General features: G+C 42.2%; 1 protein-coding gene across 1 annotated transcript in view; it reads left to right on the top strand.

The window, feature by feature from the left end:
• Nucleotides 1-23,990, top strand: part of LOC145401055 (guanine nucleotide exchange factor DBS-like) — a 1,269,176-nt gene that overhangs the window by 210,588 nt on the left and 1,034,598 nt on the right. The window contains exon 6 of the mRNA XM_080273428.1: nucleotides 924-1,097. Coding sequence (XP_080129554.1) covers nucleotides 924-1,097 — 174 coding nt within the window. The remainder of the gene's footprint in view (nucleotides 1-923; nucleotides 1,098-23,990) is intronic.

Below are 23,990 nucleotides of genomic sequence, written 5' to 3'. Positions count from 1 at the left end.
GCACTCACCCTCACCCACCATCACTGCATTCACCCCCACCCACCATCACTGCACTCACCATCACCCACCATCACTTCACTCACCCCCACCCACCATCACTTCACTCACCCCCACCCACCATCACTGCACTCACCCTCACCCACCAACACTGCACTCACCCCCACCCACCATCACTGCACTCACCCCCACCCACCAACACTGCACTCACCCCCACCTACCGTCACTGCACTCACCCCCACCTACCAACACTGCACTCACCCCCACCTACCAACACTGCACTCACCCCCACCTACCAACACTGCACTCACCCCCACCTACCGTCACTGCACTCACCCCCACCCACCATCACTGCACTCACCCCCACCCACCAACACTGCACTCACCCCCACCCACCAACACTGCACTCATCCCCACCTACCGTCACTGCACTCACCCCCACCCACCAACACTGCACTCACCCCCACCCACCATCACTGTATTCACCCCCACCCACCATCACTGTATTCACCCACACCCACCATCACTGCACTCACCCACACCCACCATCACTGCACTCACCCACACCCACCATCACAGCTGTCACTCACACGCCCTTCACTCACTTTCACTGTACACCCCCATCCCAGTCCACCCAGCAACACTGCACTCAACCCTACGCCACTCTGCCCACCTTCACTGTACTCACCCCACCCCTCTCCGTCCACCATTATTCACTCCCACCATTACTACCACCACCACCAACGCCCACTATAACCTGCGCAGCCACCAACACGCAATGTAATCACCACCACCACCCACTGATCCCCTCCTTCCCCACCACTGATACCACCACCACCACCATCCAGTAAACCCTCCTGTCACCCCCACCACCACCACCACCAGCACTCCTCCTCACCCTGCCCCCACCGCCACCACCACCACAGAGGGACCGTGATCGAGGGCTACGCGTGGGCCACCGAAATCCGCGTCGCTTCTTCTCTGGAATCGAGGAGGCGGCTGTTGTCCACGCCCGCACAGTCATGGACCTTGTGGACGATATTGCTTCATCTACCGGATCCGAGGCCGTCATTGCGTCTGATTACATTCTTCAAATTCAGGTGTGTGATGTGCAGGTCAAAAGCTAGCCTACTCTACCAAGAAATAAATGAATATAAATAAATGAAAAGAAAGTAGTAATACCTCCCCTTTTCCCTTAAAGAAGAAAAAATGACAGATTTGGATATATAAAGTTTTTTTAGTATAGCTGATAATGTTTTTGATATGGATGTGTTATCTCTCTTAACTTTAGCTTGTTCAACGTAGCTGTGTCATGTAATCAGTCGTCTGTTTTTTCACTCTAAACTGTTCTGTCTCAGTTTGAATGCCCGTAGTATTGACTGTGAGTATTATTGTAACTCTGTTGGTGTTGACAGTTTTTATCTATATATATTTATCTTTAAAAAATCAAATTTGTATCATAAGGAAACAAAAAAGGGCCGGCCGCTGCTGCCTATATGTAAACTGGAGAGTGCCGTCTACCCTTCCTCCCTCCCTCCCCTTCAACCCTCTTTATCAACCCCGGCTATTTGACCTGCACGTCACCACTAGCTTTTATTATTATTATTATTATTATTATTATTATTATTATTTCGATGATTGGTTTTATTTGTGGTACCTGCAGACGATTTTATTCAGCCTAAAAGAGACTAATGTTGGAGGGGTTGGATGTAGCCTTCATTAACTTCCTACTACGAGGTCTTTTTTATCTTTTATATAGTATATTTATATAGATATATATATTTATATTTATATTATTATATTTATATAGTCCTTTTTATAGCAGAAGTCTTTCTCAACATGAATAAAATCGTATGGTGGTGGCCTGGAGTAAAATGTTAATTATGTAGCTGGATTAAAGGGGTTATTATTATTTTATTTTTATTTTTATTATTATTATTATTATTATTATTATTATTATTATAGCTGTTATCATTCTCATCATCGTCATCATCATCATCATTAGTATTATTTATTATTGTTATTATTATTATTATTATTAAGTCGATCTTCATTCATTGTACAAGTTTCTTGTCTGCTCTTATTTCATACTTATTCTTTTTTACTGTGCAGAAAGTATGCCTCAGCGCGATGATAGTATACCATATACAGCGCAAAAGTTTTACACAAACATCCACTCAGTTTTGTAATATACCCTCGTTCCTCCAAACTGTTTATGTAAAAACTGCTATAATCCTGGTTTTACAAAATGTTATCGTAAAGTAATATTGGTAAATCATCACTCTCCCTGTATTGTTTGAAGTAGTCCATGTTTTTCATTGCATAACATATTAAATGGGACGGAATTAAGATGGTATGCTTTATATAACAGCAAAATACAGGGTTTGAAATGTGTGCAGTGATCACAACATGTGCAGTGATTAATCTGATTTGTGTAGCGATCAAGCTGATTTTGTTTAGTGATGAAACTAATTATGTGCAATAGCAAATAATTGAGTACTGTACAGTAAATAGAAAACGTTTGACAGTATAACCTACTCAGAATTTGTATAGTAGTTTCGTAAATAATTTACGAAGAGACAGAACTAAGTTTTTTTTTTTTTTTTTATCAATTAAGCTTTTTTATTTTATAAGAAAGGCTTCCCAATGTTTCCTATTTTATTTTATTTTTTTCTGGCGATTTTGGAAACCCAGGAAATATTAACTGATATATACAGTATATATATATATATATATATATATATATATATATATATATATATATATATATATATATATATATAGGTATATAATGAATCACGAAATTTTGCTTTACATGTGCAGTGATAATTTTTCTTTATTTGATACCCTGGCACAATATACAGTATTTACCACAGGTGAAAACTCCTGTAAATAATTACCCGAACAGTATAATTACCGATACATGCATTATGGGAAGGATGGCAAGGTTAGGTATCACATAAAGAAGGTTTCTTGTGTAAAGGAACAGACGAAGTTAATTTAATTCTTCATTGCCACATGAAAAAAAAAATGCCTTACAGATAACGGATAGACATATAAGATAACAGAGTGGCAACCGAGAGATGGAGTGAGAATACGTGGTAGGCTAGATAGAGAGCCAGTTGGAGCTATTATATATAAATTTGCGGGCCGGGGGTGGAACATATTGCTATCTAGTAGGCCTGAGTGGAGTAAGTTAAGAGAATTTTGTTGTCTTGCAGTGAACTGGCAAACTGACAGCGATGGTTAGCAACCCTATTAATGTTATACTAGCTGCTGAGAATAGTTTGTTTAAAGGTACATAGTAACAGTTTGAACCGATGATCATAATATTAGTAATTACTACCTGTCAGATCACACATATTACAACTGATTGATATTGTACATTTAGTTGGTGAATAGAAGAGATCGATGAGTGTGTTGGCTATCTTTGAAATGCGTGAGTGCATGCCATAGTTGCTGATTATCATAGGTAATCAGTGGATATACCTAAGCTGATGTATACTATATTTTACTTACGTGTACAGTACAGTTACGAATATAGTAGGAACTGTTTATCGCAGAACTAATGTTAATCACACACAAATCCCAGAAACAGTAGCAGAGTCTGACCATTAAGGTATAGGTGAAAGCATGAGACTCAGCCAAGAGAAAGGAAAAAATGTGCAAGTTCCCACGTTTTTTTTTTTTTCCATGCCCTCCTTGTACGAGGAGTTCCCACGGGGGCAGGCAAGTAGAGTGGATTGTCTTGATCTGCCTTTCTTCCATCGCTGCTGATGAGGGAGCCAGTCACTCGTTTATATTCAAAATGCCAGAACGTTGTTTTCGTTTCTCCGGTGCTCCTTCACTTGCGGGTGGGACCGTGAAGTGAACTTGCACCGTTATTAACTGTCACGGTGTTATCTGTGGATTTACGTGACGGTGATGGATATGTTTTCCAGGCCGTTCTTATAATTCATTTTCATTTTAGTCTGTCACGTTTTGTCCTTTAATTCACTGTAGTAAGATTTTAAAAAATGTAAAGTGCGCAGTTACTTATATTTACATTATCCAAATGTACGTATACATTTCCCGACCATGAATGATTTAGGAGCATTCCTGAAAAAAAATACGGTACTCCACATTTTTCCGAAGATTACGCCATTACACTCGCGTCTTTTGGTCTGATTAGTTTTTCTTAACGTGTTTGAAGTGTGACAGCCGCCCCAAGAAGCGTGGTGATGTTCCTCCTCCTCCGTCTCCGCCCCCCACGTTAACTCCCTGTAGGTGGCATAGCAGACTTTGTAACACCTCTTCCATGACGATTTATTTTGTATATTAAATTTTGATATTAAATTGTGTGTCATCCGTACCGTTACGGCATCGACTGCATTTTTATCAATAACGTACGAGAGGATATTGAGGCATAATGTTCAGAATAAATAGCAAAAGAACACGTTACGAAATCCACAAAGCCTCTAAGAATAAGACCATTTTCCTCTTTCGTCTGTCCTCTCCACTCTTCCCTTATCTCCCAGTCTTTCCTCTTCTCTCCTTACCCTTTTCTCTTCCCTCTCTACCTTTCGTCTTCAGTCCCCATCCTTCCCTCTCCTCTCTTTACCCCGTCCTTTTCTTTCCCTCCCCACCTCACCCAGGGGCCCCCTCCTCGTCAGGAAAGAAGTCCTTATCAACATGGCTTTGCCCGCCTCCCCCTCTTCCGTCTATTCCTGTTCTGTACTGTCCTTTCCTACCCTTCATTTATTGTTAGATCTTATGGTCTCTATTCTTTACCCTGTTGCGTTTTTCCATGCACATTTTCTTGCTTCGGGATTCCTTGCTTCGTCCTCGCTTGCTTATTGTATACATTGCCATACACAAGATCTTGGTCGTACCGGCACTGATTTGTGAAGGACGTACACATCCCCCTATTTTTGGCAGACTAATTATTGTATACTCTAAAAAAATTATTTGTCAAAATATATGCGATGAATATCTGCATCTTGCCGAACTTGCACTTACCTATTATTGTGCTACTGTGACCGAAGCAAGCAAACAGCAGTTTAATTTGATTATTTAAATTGATTCATTGGCATTTCTCGTAACCCCCTCTTTCCAAAGTGCTGGTTCCATCTCTTTTCATGTCTGTATTGTGTTTCTTCGTTGCTCTTTGCTGTTGCTTTTCTAGTAGTTTGTTTATACGGCACTGTCTATCCTGTCTTGTTGAGATAATTGTTCTCCGTGTCGTCTGTTCATTGCTGTGGCACTTTTGTCTCTTTGTACCATTTCTGTCTTTTACTGTCCAATGTTATTCCATTGCTGCCCGGTATTAACCCCCTATGTACACTATTATTCCTTTTCTGTCTATCATATTCCCTTATTGTCCGTTAATATTCGCCACTGTAAGTTTTCTCTGTACTGCTAGTTTTTGTCCTTTACTGTCCGTTTATTCCTTTACTGTCCCATTACAGTTCGTTACTACCCATTAGCTATCCGATGTTACTGCTTTGCCGTCCATTATTATACAGTACCGGTACTTTGCTGTCCATTATAATTCCTTTACTGTACTTTATTATCCCTCTTTCCGTTATTATACTTTTACTGTCTCACTATTTTGTCTAGTTATTTCTTTATTGCCCATTATTATCCGTTTACTCTCCGTTATCATTTCCTGTCCGTTAGTGTAAGCTCACTGTCCGTTAATATTCCTTACTGTCAAATATTATATTAGTTTGAATTATTTCATATATCCTTTTCTGTTCATTCTTCTCATTTATTCTGTCATCTCTCTCGGGCTGTTATCACTCTTAGCAGAGTAAAATCGTCTGGCGTGAAAAAAAAAAAAAAAAAAAAAATCCTTAGAGTTGTTCCTACCATGGAAAGGATAATGTTACCGGTATACCTGCGATTGAAATTCTCGGAGCAAGAGATGAACTAAAGACGGCATTTTCATGAAATAAAATAATGACCTACATAAAAGCCAGTCATTGGACGTCAGTGGTCGATCCGTATGCCCGATCAACACAGCTGAGGGTGTATCGTTTTCAAATTTTCTGCCTGAGCTGGCCATGAATTTGGTTCCTCCATCCTCAAGGACTCTCAGCAGCGAGTGTACTAGTATTGCTTTCCATGCTGTGTTTTCTGCCGGCTTCGCTTTTATGTTGATTTTTTTTTTTTTCCTGTCTCTTCCATGTTTCTCTTCTTTCGTATATTCCCTTCCTCCTCTTATTCTCTTTTTTACTTCCTCCACCCTTTTCTTCTGTTTCCTGCTTATTCAGACGTACCATCTCCATCCCTCTCTTCTATCTCATATTCTCTTTCCTACCTTTATCCTTCTATTCTTTTCCCTCTTTTCCAACCCCGTCCATCTATCTCTTCATTTCTCTTGTTTTCTACCTCCATTATTTTCTTTTTCTGTTTCACTTTCCCCATCATTCTTTCTTACTCTTGTAGGGAGAGAGAGTTAATGAAGGCTATATCTAAATCCCCAGTTTGAAAAGACACACAATGCTGATCTGAATAATTTGCCCGGTAGAAGTAAGGCTAAAATACAGTACAATATGCATCATGGTCGTGAAGGGGATGTAGCGCCCCCCCCCCCACACACACACATAAGAACGGAGATCCCAAACATTTTGTGTTATTGTTTCCACTTCAACTTGGTCTAAAATTTTCATCTTGAATGCTGGGGTATGACAGAAAGTTAGCACATGATAATGCTAGTCTAGAACCGTAGTATTATCTTATTCTGCCACCGAAGTCGAGGAAAAAGCTGCAAAAGGACGAAAATCACTGCCAAGGTAAGATGGGCCAACAACAGAACCAAGGCGACTATTCCTTCCACAACTAAGGCGCACCGAATTTCATGTAACCACGGCGTTATTATTTCAAAATATTGGATGGAACCTCTCAGTACCATGGTGTCTTTCATTTTATTCTTACTGCCATCAGATGATTTTGACCAGCTCGGAAAGATCTCTGTTCAAAGGATGCAGTAATTTGGTATCAACCAGAGTTTGTAGTTGCTTCGAATTACAGGAAGCCTATCAGTGCTACAGTGGCGTTTTTGTTGATCAGTTCTGCCAACAGACTGCTCTGTTCAGTTAATGAAATGACCATGTACTTAAGGAATTAAAGGATATCCATTAACCCCTTTCTCTTTGGTGGTTTTAATGTTCGAGCTAGTGAAACAAGCAAGAACTGTCAGACCGGTAGTAGGATGTGGGCGCCTATACCTAAGACTCAACAAGGAAGATAAGACAGCTACCATTGAGAACACACACACACACACACACACACACACAAATCGTGCCGTGCGAGGTTGCCAATAGTATGATCATATCCCATCTTCAGTAACATCATCTCTTGCAAGGATCTGTTGGACCACACCCGCACTACCCACTAATTCTAGGGGGTAACAAACATCTATATCTATCTATCTATAGCCCGACGCCCTAATCCCGCAAGGGGTGGCCGCAGACAAAACGCCTCCAAGTCGCTCTGTCACCCACCATTTGACTACCTTCCCCCCAACTCACCCCCCCTCCTCCCTCATATACCTCTCAACTCCATCCCTCCACCTCATCCTCGGTCTATCTCTTCCTCTCCCTCCCCCCACCTCACCCACATACACCCTCTTAGTCAGTCTTTCATTCTCCATTCTCTCCACATGTCCAAACCACCTCAGTGTATTTCTCCTAATCTTCTCAACCACATCCACATCTACCCCACAACGTTCCTTCACTTCTTCATTCGTCAACCTGTCCCTCCACGTCACTCCACATGCTCCTCTCAAGTAACTCATTTCCACTGCTCTCACTCTTGACTTGTTCCCCTCTTGTAAGGTCCATGCCTTGCTTCCATACGTCAAGGTAGGGATCACAATACTATCATGCAGTGACTTCTTAACTTCCTTACTCACCTCCCTATTTCTCATCACTGCTGTCAGTGTACCAACAACCTTCCCTCCCTGCTGTACCCTTTCACGCACTTCATCCCCCAAAGTTCCATCCTTACTCATCACACTACCCAAGTACTTGAATGCACTCACATTCTCCATATCCTCACCATCCAACCTCACTGCACACTTTGTGACTTCATTCCTCTCAAACACCATAACTTTACTTTTGTTTACATTAACTTTCAGCTTCCTCCTCCTACACACTGTCTGAAATTCATTCACCAAACCTTGCAACTCCCATTCATCTTCACTCAACAATACTGTATCATCAGCAAACAGCAACACCGGAAGCTTCCAAATCTCACCCTCATTCATTAGAGCCACCCCCACATCCACTGCCCTACCCTGCACCTCCTTTACAACCCCATCCATGTATATATTAAACAGCCATAGAGACATCACACAACCTGTTTCAGTCCCACACTGAGATCAAAGAACTCACTCAGCTCACCATCCATTCGCACAGTAGCCCTAGCTCCCTCGTACATACTCTTCACAGCACTCAACAATTTCCCCTCCACTCCATATATTCTTAATACCTTCCACATACCTTGCCTATCTATTCTGTCATAAGCTTTCTCCAAGTCCATGAAGGCAGCATACACTTTCCTTCCCTTCTCTAGATACTTCTCCACTAAACATCTTAGAACAAATATCTGATCTACACACCCTTTTCCCTTCCTAAATCCCCCTTGTTCTTCTCCAACTAGCTCCTCTGTCATATGCCTAACCCTGTCAATGAGTATTCTACCATATATTTTACCAGTCACACTAAGTAGGCAAATACCTCTATGGTTACCACATACTTCTCTCTCTCCTTTTCCTTTGCATAAAGGAACAATTATACCTGATTTCCAGTCCTCTGGAACCCTTCCCTCTTCCCAAGCCAATCTACACAACTTCCATATCCACTCCACAACAATCTCACCCCCATACCTAAGCATTTCACCACACACTCCATCAATTCCTGGGGCTTTTCCCAACTTAATCTTCTTCATCGCTTCCACTACTTCTGCCCTACTGATCTCTTCTTCCCTCCTCTCATCTCTTCTTCTCCCAGCCATTCCCCAACCACTTATACTCGCACTGTTCTCACTCTTCACATTCAACAAATCCTCAAAGTGCTCTTTCCATCTCCTCAATTTCTCTCTCTTCTCCACCAACAATCTATTATTCCTATCTTTCACTCCCCTACTATTTCCTCTTTCACACTGCCTTACTTTCTTTACCTCCTTCCAAAACAAATTCTTACTCTCCCTTCATTTCACACTCAGATTCCTCCCAAACTCTTCATCCACTTTCTTTTTACTGTCCTTCACCAGTCTCTTAACCTCCCTTCTCCTGCTCACATATACCTCTCTCTTCTCTCTCTCATCTTCTCCCCTACCTCTACTCGCTAACCATTCACTATATGCCTTCTTCTTTTGTTCCACAGCTCGTTTCACCTCATCATTCCACCATGCTGTCCCTTGCACACCCTTGCATATCCTCCTCACTCCACAAACCACCTCACACCCTGCACCTATCTCTTCCGTGAATATCTTACATACGTCTTCCACCCCTTCCATCTGCTCTAGCTCATACCTTCCCAATCTTTCTTCCACTATGCTCTTATACTCTGTCATTTTCTCACTATCTTGCAATTTCTCCACTCTTCTCACAGGAGTTGCTTCCTCCTGTCTTCCCCTTCGTCTCCTCAACCACTTTCTTTGCAGCTCTACCTTGGCCATCACTAAGTGATGGTCCGAGACTCCATTCCCCCACCCTCTCCACACTCTTGCATCCAACACTTGTCTTCTCATTCGCTCATCCACACACACATAGTCTATCATTGCCTTTCGTTCAACAAGTTCACCATCCATCCTCCTCATTACTCTCCATGTATACCGGTGGATCATCTTATGCCGAAAGTAGGTGTTGGCTATTGCCAACCCCTTACAAGCACAGATGTCCACCAGAGCACTTCCATTCCCATCTACATCAGCTGGCACACCCCACTGACCAACCACTCCATCCACTCGTTCCTCCTGTCATTCATGTCTCCAATCAACAGCACTCTCTCGCTCCTCTCAAACTTGTCCATACACGCTTCTACACTCGCCCAAAACTCATCTTTCACTCTTGCCACTCGATTCTCTGTCGGGGCATACACACATACAATTGCCCACGCTTGTATACCTACTTTCATCCTCACCCATACAATCCTTGCAGCCACTGTTCCATACTGTCTTATATTCTCCTTCCACTTCTTGCTTATCATCAGACATACTCCCTCTCTTGCCCTCTCATTTTCATTAACTCCCGCACATATACCTAAACCATATTCCCATTCTCTCACCCTTTCACCTTTTCATTTAGTTTCAGTCAATCCACATATATCCACTTTTGCATCCTCAAGCACCTGAACAATCTCTCTCTCTTTCACTTCATCATTCACTCCTCTCACATTCCACGTTCCCACCCTAAGAATGTCCTTCGTATGTTGCTTAGTCGTCAACGTATTGATTTTGCACAGTTATAGTAATTCCTCTGCTCTGTTTATTTCCTAGCGACCACACTGTCACGTTAATAAACTTCAGTATGTCCACCCATGTGTTGATTTTTTTTTTTCTGTTATATATATGCCTAATGTTAAAGAGTAATGAAAACATTCAAAAAGTGTTTTCTTGTTTTCTCATGATATACCAAGTAGTAAACATCATACGGCATCTGCAGATTGTTACTGCATATGTAAAATGAGCAGGGCATTGTAAAAAACCATTGCCAACAATATTATACGTTTATTAACAAATGAAAACCTGGCGTGGTGGCGACCATCATCCACTCGATGTAGTTCCATCTACATCTTCCTTCACCTTAACCCGTCACGTCCCGAGGTTTTCCACACCTCCGACATCCCCCAGTCCTGAGGTATTTTCGAAAAAAATTTTTTTGGCTAAAACCTCCGCTTTTGGTGAGAAATATCGAAAATTCATAGAGAAATCGCTCACCTGAGGTTTAAAATACTCGATCCAGGTAGGAGTTCCTCCTTACCTGACTGGGTTTTCTAACATGCTGGCACTAAAGAAAATGAGTTCTGTGGGAGGGTAACTATTTCACACAACTCATAAACGGTATTTATTTATTTACTTGGTACGAATTTATATGTAGTATGAGAGTATATTGGTTTTCAAGCAGTAATATAGGCATTATAAGCATTGTTTCACTCACTAACTAATCACCATACCTGACCTTTTTTTGCCACATTACCTGATCTTTATTTCTGACTGTTTCTTCTTCTAATGCTATGTAAACTTTGTCCTCCACATTGTCATCGATTGGGGAATCACTCTGGCCCTGAATATCTTTACTGGCCAGGTCACTGATAACAGGTGAATTGCTGAGACAATGGCGTGAGGGGGGGAGGGGGGAGGTTATGCGGTGTAAGGCATTGTCCCTGCTTGGCATCTTGTAGAGGAATAGAGGAAGGTGTCCCGTGTATACGTACGAAAAATCACGCGCGAAAATTGAAAATTGTGCAGATCAGGGACCTTGCAATTGCATGACGTACCATTACGTCGCCGGGACTGGCAAATGCAAAATGTTGCAACGTACTCATACGTCGACGGGACGGGGCGGGTTAATCATTCTCCTGTGTCAGTCCTCCTCACATCCTATTTCTCACATCTTTCCTGTCACTTTTTATTATTCTCCTGTCCTTTTCAGGTGACTTTACATTGAGTGACAAGCATAATAGTTTCCTGTAAGCCCGGAAACCGTTTACAGTGCAAGCTGGTAACCATATAATCAACGTATACAGGAAACTCACACGGAACACGATCTCACGAAATTCGCTCGCAATTTTACACGGTAAGGGCTGGGATACATGTAAGACAACGTAAGATTAAAGAACCATTATGAAAACTACAAATTAACGCAGGAGAGGCCTTTGAAAGATCAAATCCTCGAACGTCACCGCATCGCTCGGTTTGTTTTGATTTCGTGACGATCTAGGCGGGAAATTATTCAGTGAGACATTCCCGAGTACAGTAGCACAGTACAGTATTTGTAAGTTAAATATTTACAGTACTGTACTGTTCTGGTAAGTTTATGTGCAACTTAAAGTACTATTAAATAACGTTAAAGCAAGAAATAAAGTCGTTTTTTCCACAGTACTGTACAGTATTTGTAAGTTAAATATTTACTGTTCTCGTATGTACTGTACTTGTAAGCACTTAAATAAAGTTAAATCATTAAGTAAAGCCTTGTAACCAGTTAACCCGAATTATATGATTACCCATGATCGGCATCGGAATATTGCCTTTTTTGTTTGTTCGTTAAACTCTTACTGTACTGCTTTTCTACAGTACTGTATTTGTAAGTTAAATATTTACTGTTCTGGTATGTACTTGTAAACAATTAAAGCATTAAATAAAATCTTGTAACCAGTTAACCTGATTTATATGATTACCCATAATCGGCGTTGGAATATTGCCTTTTTTGTTTGTTCGTTAAAGACTTGCTGTACAGCTTTTCCACAGTACTGCATTTCTAAGTTAAAAAGGTACTGTTCTGGTATGTACTTGTAAGTTAAAGCACTCAAAAAAGATAAAGCATTAAATGAAGCCCTGGTACCAGTTAACCTGATTTATATGATTACCTATGATCGGCGTCGGAATGTTTCCTTGTGTTTACGTACAGTATTTGTGTGTTGAAGTTTTGCTGTGGAGTACTGTATTTGTGAGTTATAACATTAAATCAACTTTCTAACCACTTTAAGTGCTTTCTAGTGATTACCAGTGACAGATAACAGCAAAACAACACATTTGGGGGGTCTAGGGAGCAAAATACGGAGTAGTTTGAATAGTACGCGATTTTGCACCTAACACGGCACGGTAGGAACGAAACCCACGTGTTCCGTGTGAGTTTCCTGTATGTGTTTCCTACGTGACAACAAGTAGGTTGGCGGAGGATTAGTACCCCTTCCTGTAAAACAACTTACTCAAGACAAATGGCCACCTGTTACGGGATTATGGTGTCTAGCTATAGATAGGTAGATAGAAAACCTGGCTCTCGCCATTTAGTGACGTCTGGGCAATAGCCCGTCTTCTGATCTAAAACGGTTATCCCTCGTAAATAAGACAGCATGCACAATCCCACATAAATAACATCACGCACAATGTATATATATATATATATATATATATATATATATATATATATATACATATATATATATATATATATATATATATATATATATATATATATATATATATATATATATATATATATATATATATATATGTATATATATATATAACATATTTAACATATATATATATATATATATATATATATATATATATATATGTATATATATATATAACATATTTATATATATATATATATATATATATATATATATATATATAAATATAACATATATATATATATATATATATATATATATATTTACAGGGTGTTCGTAAAGTCCATGAGTGGTTTTAAATATTTATTTAACCAAAACCATTAGGGATAGAATGATTTTTTTTTTTGTGTGTGTATGCATAATATGGAGTACACAGTGGAGATTTCTGGTATGAGTTATAAATGGTCAGCGTGAGCTCCTTTTGTGGCCCTCAGCACATCCAACCGATGATCAGTTTCTTGCCATGTGACCCCCAGCATATCACCAGTGACCTTACGGATAGCATGTATGGCGACCGTTATCCATTCACGAAGGATGTCGATGTTTGGAACAGGTGTTTTGTTGCCTTCATCTTTTACATTGTCCCAAAGGAAGAAATCTAAGGGGGTAACATCAAGAGACCGAGTTGGCCACGATATCGGCCCATCATGCCCAATCCATCTGCCTGGAAGCTTGTCACCTCAAAACTCCAGTGAACTAAACCCCACATTGAACTTTTGTAACTCATATAAGAAAACTCTATTGTGTACTCTACATTATGCGAAAGAAAATAAAAACATCATTCTATCCCTAATGGTTTTGGTTAAATAAATATTTAAAACCACTTAAGGACCTTACGAATACCCTGTGTGTGTGTATATATATATATATATATATATATATATATATATATACAGTCTATGTAATATATATATATATATATATATACATATATATATATATATATATATATACTGTATAGTGCACCATTCCTTGTTTAGATCAAGGAAAAACAGGAAGGACGGGTGTGTTGTCCATCTGGCATGCGACACTCCCATCTACCCTTGGGTAACATAACCACTTTGATTACTGTTCTCTGCATGTGCTGTAATTACATACCGTACATAAATATACAAATCCTTTTCAAATAATGTATTTACTGAAAAATCAAGTAAATTGTACAGATAATAAGTCACAGTCCAATATATTACCAATATACCGGGAATCGAACCCGGGACTCTCAGGTGAGAGCCAGGCAGCATACCGCTACACCATGACCAGGTAAAAGTTAACTCACATTGTCTCTCTTCATCCTGACTTGCTGTAAGTGCCTGGGATAGATTAAAGGCATCTACTTGCCCGAGTGCCAGGGGGTTAACTCATCCTCTTCATGCCCACAGTGGGGACTGAGGGACATTGGTTGCAAGATTGTGACAATGTGGATTAACGTTTACCTGGTCATGGTGTAGTTGTATGCTTCCTGGCTCTCAACTGAGAGTCCCGGGTTCGATTCCCGGCATATAGGAGCATTCGCGTGAAGAGGAAAATCTGCCAGACACCGCCAGAAACTATGTCTCGTTTTCGTTTCTGCGAGCTAAGGGGGTCTTATAGTCGTTCTATTTTATGAAGGCAGTTTGGGTGGGGCAGCCTAAGCCCTCACACCACTAGCTCTGCTGCCACATCACCACCGCCACACATGTGTAATTACGTCTGCTCACCTCTCTCTCCCTCTTTCTCTCTCTCCTATTTTAAGTTAGTAACTACTTATAAATGAATTTTAAATATTCTGTATAGATGTAATTAAAAAAAAAAACTATAGTATAGTATAAATCCGGTAAGACTTGTCAGCGTTGCTTTTGCGACGTTGTCAAGTGGAGTGACACGGGAGATAGCCTTGTGTGTGCGGCTCATACTCAGTCTCCTGCCATGGAAGCTTGCCCATCAAAATTCAAAACAAGAGAAAAAAATAAAGGAAATAAAGACAGATATAGTTAATATAAATATAAATATGAGAGAGAGAGAGAGAGAGAGAGGAAGGGGGGAGAGAAGCACATGTGTGCCGGCGATGTGGCAACAGAGCTAACGGTGTGAGGTCTTAGGAGGCCCCACCCGAACCGTCTTCATAAAATAGAAAGCCTATAGTTAAATTTCAGTGTTATTTTTCTGATCGATAATTAAGATATTGGTTAAGCAAATAGCTTTTTAAAAATTTAAATCGCTCTTACTTATGCTATTTCACCCAATATATCGCCGATAAAATAATATAGTATATTCTTCCCTAAGAAGATTAGTAGAATATTTGCCAAAAAGACGGTTTTTGGACTGTAAGAAGTAAAAAAAGCGTATGAATGTTGACGTTTGTATATAATCTTCTATCTATCTATCTATTGCCAGACGCCTCAATCCCGTTTGGGGTGGCCACAAACAAATCGCCTCCAAGTCGCCCTGTCCCCCACCATTTCACTGCCCTGCTCCCAACTCACACACCCCTCTCTCATATACCTCTCCACCCCATCCCTCCATCTCGTCCTCAGCCTCCCCCTCCCTTCCCCCCTCCACCTCATTCACATACACTCTCTTCATCAGCCTTTCACCCTCCATCCTCTTCACATGGCCAGACCACCTCAGTGTGTTCCTCATAACGCTTGTACAAAATCTTACTTGTACAAAAATGGCACATGTGGTCTATCCATAGTTTAATATTTATTAGACTTTAAAATATTAGGGCGTACCGAAGCTTAGCGCTGCCAGATGTATGAAGTAGGCACAGGTGATGAGCAGATCAGCCAGTGAAGACAGACGGCTGTTTCGGTTTCCTCGGAAAACTTGTTTTACCGGAGGCAGCATATAAATATCGACATGTTTTTCTTAAGTGAATTGAGTTTTATTCTTACTCGTAGGGAGTTTAATTTGTTAGTATAAATTATAACTAATTTCTGTTATTGGATAAAGATATACATATGTATTTCTATGCATGCATAAACCAGGCTGCAACCGCTGTGGAATATTTTTTTATAATTACTTTTGTTCATGCTGCATTGACACAATACTGTTTAAAAGAGAAGAAATAGAATATTTATGTATTTTTACAACAAGTAAGATGCATGAAAATGGACATTCAGTTATTGCCTGACATGTGATTTTTTTTTCCAACTGAAAAATTAAAATATTGGTGACATCTGGCATTTCTCCAGGCGCGCGAACTCTCCTGTTAGTAATATATTGGATTATTTTTCCTGTGTACAGTACAGGTTTCTCTCTTTAATTATGTTACAGTGTAAGACCTATAACTGTTTACATGAAAGTATTATGCAGTCAGATTTTTTTTTTTTTTTTTTTTTTTTAACACTCCAACATTGCATTCCTCCAGGCTGTTGTTCAAGCAGACGATAAATCTAATGCCAGCGCCATCTATTATTTTACTTGTTGTTTGTGTGGGCACACGTGTGTTTGCCTATGTTAGGGTTCAGTGAAATAACAGATTACCTTGTTCAATCATTCTTGTAGTTGTTGCCTATACCGCACACGACTCCTGTTGTGTCGGAGACTACTAAAGCTACAGCAAATCTGTGCACATACTGTAGTTGGAAAACTTATTTTTTAGGAAGTGTTACTTGAGCCTTTTTTTTTTTTTTTTTTTTTTTTTTTTTTTTTTTTGCCACCATATTGTTAAGAAAGGTACAAAGTGCCAGCTTGAACACTGAAACTGAGCTATCTCTGAAAAATTGTAAACTACAGGTGACCTATGCACATCAATAGGAAGTTCATGGAAACTTAATGTCACTCAAGTATCTTTAATCAAATTTTGGTGCCAAATTCTATTCTACCTACTATCTACTGCCAGACGCCATAATCCCGTAAGGGGTGGCCATTTGACTTTGAGTTAGTTGTTTTACGGGGTGCCAAATTGAGCACCAAAATTGAGTCATGATTTGGTATGAGAATCAGCTCCAAAATTGTGTGCACATCTGAATAAACTCGGCAGTGTATGGGTCTGTGCGTTTGTTCATTTCTTTCGCGAGAATAGTAATAGATATCGACCTAATTCTTTCTGCATTAGGTTGGGGTAAGTCCAGAGAAGATGTGAAAATATGCAAAAATAATTTTTCTGCATTTTGGTACGGAGACAAAGATAATGGTGTTTGCAAACATTTTGTAGTGGAAAGGCTATTAGTTAGCCCCGCTATTTTTTTACGGGCATGCAGGAGTTCTAAAATGAGATGGATAATTTCAAAGCTTGCACTGGTACCAGGCAAGTGGGATGGCACATTTCTTCTAGCCACGCTAACAACACTAGCAGCTTTGCTCATTTGAACACGTTTGGGTATGGATGCTTGTGATTTTTATTTTTGCAGCCCACAGACAAATTTGTATGAAGAAGTACTGGTAGACTTGCTATGTTTAACACTCAGGCTCCTGCAATTCTCGGCTGAATGAAATTGTTTGACATTAGCTGAAGTTGAGAACTCGAACTGCCCCGACCATGGGAGGGTTAGTGATACCAGTATTAAGAGGCTGTAATGAATTCAGCTGCTTAAATCATCTGGCGTTAGGTACTACAATATACAAGATGATGCGGCGACCACAAGAAGAACGCGCAGTTGAGGATACTATCATCGCTCCACTTTTTAATTGAACGGTTGACAAACTTTTTTATGATATTCTGAAAAATTTCCTGGGCTCCAAAAATCTCATTCCTGTGTTTTGAAAGTCATTGTTCACATTGTACATATTTATCTTGAAGAAGTGAATGTGTAATGCTAGGTGTTTTAGGGTCGGCCTCCCGTCCCTAGAGCCCCTAGTGAGTAGCTGGGTTCTCTTTCTAGACCAGAGCTTAGACAAATAAGAGAGAGGCAAGACACAAAAACACAAGGCAACACCTTACATTACACAGGAACAAGCAGATGTCACAAACAAGCTGGACAATTGTAATCCTTGGGCTGCAGATATGGAATAATAGTATCATGCAGGATACTGTACAGGACCAGATTGGTTCGGGGGGAACAACACTTGAGGTAGACACTTATGTTGGTGGGAGAGTTTAAATTTCCTAGGCTGGTGGTGGTGGTTGTCTTGATTTCCCAGGGTAGCATTAATATTTTACACTGATCCTAACCGTGACCTTATCTAGACGTGCCGTCACTGTTGCTTTGGGTGTTCACTGTACTTTGGCCTGTAGATCACTTTTACATTACTTTACTATGTACCCGGGTGAAGCTGGTGGTACTGGAACTTCAACTCAGGGGCCTATGTATGATCTTCACTGTCTTATAGTGGCACTGCACACTATGGTAGGCCCGTCCTTCACTGTCTTACTATTGCACTATCTTTTCCACCACTTTCTTTTATGCTCTAACCACCAGCCCACTTTATTCTGCCACTCCTACACTGTCTGTATGCTGCGTGTGTTCACTTTCACTCACTGTCAGGTCAGATGTGTCACAGTCAGGCGCAGGGGCGGCGGCAGAGTCTCAGCCTCCCTAATGATGGGGCTGGGATCCACCAGGGGTGGGAAGGTCCTGGGGACGGGGGGACAGCGCGTAGGGGCGTCCTCTCTCGTCCGGGGCTGCTGGGGCCTTAGGGGCCCGAGGCTTCTGGGCTCGGGGTGGGAGTCCGGCCCTCTGGGCTGGGGCTGAACAGTCGCCTGAACTTCTGAGTCAGGTGCCTGATGGATGATGAGGATCTCCGACGTCTGGGTGCAGGGAGGTCCCGCCCGGGAGTCTGAGGGGCAGTCAGGAGGCTGCGGTCCCCGCAGGTTGGGGACACTGTCAGGAGTGAGCTGTGGCGTCGGCTGGCGTTGGGGTCCGTCAGGGGCGTCTCCACCGGCTGTAGGGAGGAGAGCCTGGTGGTGGTCACAGGGCCTCTCCAATACTCCTCCACGCTAGGGGCTCCCTCCAAGTCGTGGGTAGGTGGACCAGGCTCAGCACCTGACGAAGGAGTGGCTTCAGGCCATCTCTGGCGGTAGGGCCCGGGTACTGGCCAGGGCTGTCTCGGGACACCTTCGGAACGGCTACCAGCCGCCTCCTGCAGGAGGGTAGAGCGGCTACAGGCCGTTTCTCCAGGGACACCTTCAGAGTGGCTTCTGTCCATCTCCTGATGAAGGCGGGAGCAGCTTCCAGCCGTCTCCTGATTGACCTCCGGAGTGGCTTCAGGCCATCTCCTGTAGGAGGGTGAGCAGATACCAGCCGTCTCTCCAGGGGCACCTTCAGAGTGGCTACAGGCCAACTCTCCAGGGACATCTTCAGAGCAGCTTCCGGCCATCTCCTGATTGACCTCTGGAGTGGCTTCCGGCCGTCTCCTGTAGGAGGGTGAGCGGCTACTGGCCGTCTCTCCAGGGGCACCTTCAGAGTGGTTTCTGGCCGTCTCCTGATGAAGGCGGGAGCAGCTACTGGCCGTCTCCTGATTGGCCTCTGGAGTGGCTTCAGGCCGTCTCTTGTAGGAGGGTGAGCGGCTGCAGGCCGTCTCTTGTAGGAGGGTGAGCGGCTGCAGGCCGTCTCTCCAAGGGACACCTTCCAGGCGGCTTCAGGCCGTCTCCTCTTTTCCTCCAGAGCGGCTTCAGGCCATCTCCTGTAGGAGGGCGAGTGGCTGCAGGCCGTCTCTCCGAGGGGCACCTTCCAAGCAGCTTCAGGCCGTCTGCTGACGAAGGTGGAAGCAGCTTAAAGCCGTCTCCTAGTTTCCTCCAGAGAGGCTTCCGGCTGTCTGCTGTAGGAGGGTGAGTGGCTATCGGCCGTCTCAGGGGTGCTATTAGGAACTGGAGAAACATTTCCACCCCGGTCTGATCTGTGGGCAGCTCGCCTGGCAGGTCGTCTTGTATTCCTGCTATGGTGGTAGCGGGCGAGTGCTGTGTCATAGGGGCGCGCAGCCCGGGTGTACTTAAGCCGTTTCTGCCCAGAGCTCATTTGCGCCATGTACATTCCTCCGTTGGCTCTTGGTGGCTTGTTGCGGTCTGTTTTGATGTCCTGCTGCATTTTAGAATCGATATTTATGTCTGCAAATGAACAGTTGCTGACATATATGCTGATACATATCATAATGATAAATAACGAGACAGTAACTTTTGAAATACAGTGATGTGATCATCGGAACCCATCAGACTTTTCATATGACGTAAAAGTTTCACAATAGTTGAAATAAAAAGTTGACGGGGCATCATTGGAATTTGTAACCAGGGTTTCACACTGAGTGAAGACTAGTTGTTAGTGAGTGTTTTGAAGCTTGACTATACTGCGCCGGTGAGTTTTGTAGCAAGCTGTTCCACGTTTAGTCAGCAAAGCTTGGAACTACTACCTTGACACTGGACAGCAGGTCATTGTTAGATGTGAAACCATGGCTACCATTTCCTTGAGCCTCAGTGGGATTAGAAGATGAACAGAAATTATCTGTCTATCAATCTATATACCTCAGCTGCTTCCCGCAAGGAAAGGGAGGTAGCCGAGACAGGACGACCCTATCCCCATTTACTCACCCATTCAAACACATTCATTCGCATCTTAGCCCCAAAGGGGAGAAGGGACAGATCCTCACTGCACCACACCGCACAAGGGTCAACTGCACAGTGCAATCAGTGACATCTGCAGCAGGGCCTGATAGCAGAGCTGGTTTACCCCTGCCACATCATAATAGACCCATCCCCTTACCCGCACCTGGCATGACTAGCTGAGCTGACCAAATGCGGGAGAATATCACCGCAGGGCTGCGTCATCATTTATTCATTCACAATTTCTCTCCATTTACTTCTGTCACGCACAGCCACTCAACCTTGCTCAACAGACATCCCTCTCACATCCAGCACTCTCTTCACACTGTCCATCCAGCCTATTCGTGGTCTCCCTCTCAGCCTTACACCTCTCACATCAGATCTAGTTATCTCATTACATTCAAACTTTTCCTCTCTGCTACACCCACATTCCATGTTTCAGCCCCATATAATACAGTCAGTACCACAACACCCTCATACAGCCTTCTTTTTACATCCATTCTAAGCGAACGACATCTAAACACCTTTTTCATTTCTCCCAGCACCCATCCTACTTCATTCATTCTAAACTTCACTTCTGCATCTATTCTTCCATCCACAGCAGAATGTGACCCTAAATATTTAAAACACTCTACCTCCTCAAGCAACTCACCATTCAAAACTATATTCATCCCCCTACCATCTACCAACCTCGTACACTTCATCACTTTACTCTTATTCTCATTTACTTTCAATTTCCTCCTTTCACAGATGCTTCCAAATTCCTCTACCAACTGTCTCAATCTCTCCTCTGAATCAGTCACCAGTCAAGTATCATCTGCAAACAGCAGCTGCTTCTGATTCCACTCTCCACCATCAACATTCACCAGACTCAGACCTCCACTTAAAACTCTTGCATTCACCTCCCTTACAACACCATCCATATAAATATTAAACAACCAAGGCGACATCACACATCCCTGTCGCAGCCCCACTCTCACAGGAAACCAATCACTCACAGCATTTCCCACTCTTACACATGCTCTACTATTTACATAAAAACTCTTCACCCCCTTTAGTAACCTGCCATCAAGTCCATACAATCTTAAAACAGTCCACAAAGCCTCCCTATCAGTTCTATCATATGCTTTCTCTAAATCCATGAATGCCCAAAACACATCCTTGCCTTTCGCTAAATACTTTTCACACACTTGTCTCACAGCAAACACCTGATCTACGCATCCTCTCCCTCTCCTAAAGCCACACTGCTCATCACCAAACACTCCCTCTGTACCCTCTCTAGCTCTCATAATTAACGCTTTACCATACACCTTACCTACAACACTCAACAGACTTATACCCCTAAAGCTTGTACATTCATACTTATCACCCTTGCTTTTATACAACGGGACCACACAAGCACTTGCCCAGTCAATTTGCACCATACCTTTCACAAAGCTCACATTCAGCAATCTTACTAACCAGTCAACAATAGTCACTCCACCACTCTTCAGGCATTCCACAGCACACGCATCCATACCTGCAGCTTTCCCTGTTTTCATCTCCTTTACTGCCTTCTTCACTTCCTCCTTCGTGATCAAAGAATCATTCAACTCTCCCAACACATTTATTCCTTGCACCCATCCATCCACCACAATCTCAGCCACCCTTTCCTCCTCTACATTTAACAATCTTTCAAAATACTCTGCCCATCTCTTCCTTACTGCATCCATCTCAGTTAACATCCTTCCATCCTCTGCTTTTACTCGCTCTTCCTTCCCAGACTCTCTCTTTCGCACCCTTTTAACCTCCTTCCGGAATATTTTCTTATTCTGTTGAAAATTCTCAGTCAGCCGCCTACTCCACCTCTCATCTGCTGCCACTTTAGCATCACGCACAGCCCTTCTCGCCCTATTAATCTTTTCCTTATACCTCTCATATGACACCACATCCTTCCTCTGCGGCCACACTTCATATGCACGTCTCTTCTCAGCCACAGCCATACTTCCTCGCACTTTATTGCCAGAGGAATCCCCAGAGTTAAATCGTCCGAGGGTTGCGAGGACAAAAGTAAAAATGCCTGTCATAGTGAAAAGGATAACGAGAATTAATGAGCAGATGAGTAAAAACAGTGTATATAAGCCTTTCATGGCCAGGACAACTTTTTTTTTTTTTTTTTTTTTTTTTAGCAAATGCCAGGCGATTTAATTCAGGTGAGAAAAGCCAGTCCTGAAACAGTTGTAATCATTAACCCCTTGTCGATGGTGTCCTGAAGTATTTTATTCCAGCTAACGCCAGACGATTTTATTCAGCTAATCGAGTCCAATCCCGAAAGTGTTAGTGATGAAGACAATAGAATTAATGAAGACGACGAGGAGACAAATAACGTGACAGTTTACGTGTAGGCATCAGTCAGGTGATTAACGTGTAATACACTGTAATAAAGGTAATGAATAATAGGTAATCAGTGAAAGAGAAGTAACACTAAGGCTCCCGTGACTCACTGAATAAAATAAAAAAAATGCTGTTAAATGGAGTAAAGGAGTTGACCCGACCACCAGGATACGATCAACGAGAAAGACTTGCCCCTATCGTTAAAGTATGAGAGGAAAAAAATGCCATGAATCTGCATTGTATCGGTCCGAAAAAATATCTCCATTACTTTTTTTTTTTTTTTTTCGCGCTTGCGTTTTTTTTTTTTTTTTTTTTTTTTTTTTTTTTTTTTCCGTTGATGCCTTTTGTTGCCTTTTTCCCTGCCCTTCTTCGGCTCTTGGTATTTATTTGTACCCCTTTCTCCCTTTGCCTCTTCCTCTCCATTCCTAAGTTTCACTTTCACTGTTTTTCTTTGTCTGTCTCCCCTTCCTGTCTTTTATTTGTCTTTCTACATTTCTAGGTCCCCCCCCCCTCTCTCTCTCTCGTTTTTACCTGTGGCGATAACCAGCAGGTCAGTGAGTGGTCAGCGTTCTTCTGATTCTGACAGGATTGTTGAAAGGATTCCTTTGGAGACATAAAAGTGGTACCATTATATGGTAATTTAACATGAAGAATCCAAATCTTCTATCAGCTGACACCTGAGGTGGCGCCATCTAGCGACTACTGCTTAAGAGCCTCGCTGCAGCACTCTTGTTATCTCCCATTTCATCGTATCTTCTCATCCTGTCTTTGCTTTTTTCCCTCTCCATTGATGAGTGTCTCCCTTTTCCCTATCTCTTTGCTCTCTGGTGTTACGTTTTTCTCTCCGGCATCTTCATTTCTGTGCTCCTCCTGATTATACTTCCTTTTGTATTGTGTTACATGTTTCTCCCCCATATCCCCAAATCTCAGCTCTTCCTGTCTTCTTACTCCTTTCCTAGGGTTAAGTTTTTCCTGCCCTAGCTATCATCTCACTGCCTTCCTGTCTTTTCATCTTGCTAGTGTTATGTTTCTCTCTC

This window comes from Coenobita brevimanus, chromosome 54 (genome assembly GCF_032717465.1).
Source record: "Coenobita brevimanus isolate Jiangsu-jjx chromosome 54, ASM3271746v2, whole genome shotgun sequence".
NCBI lineage: Eukaryota > Metazoa > Arthropoda > Malacostraca > Decapoda > Coenobitidae > Coenobita > Coenobita brevimanus.
The sequence above is the reverse complement of the archived record's forward strand: the minus strand, read 5'-3'. Positions and strand labels throughout refer to the sequence as shown.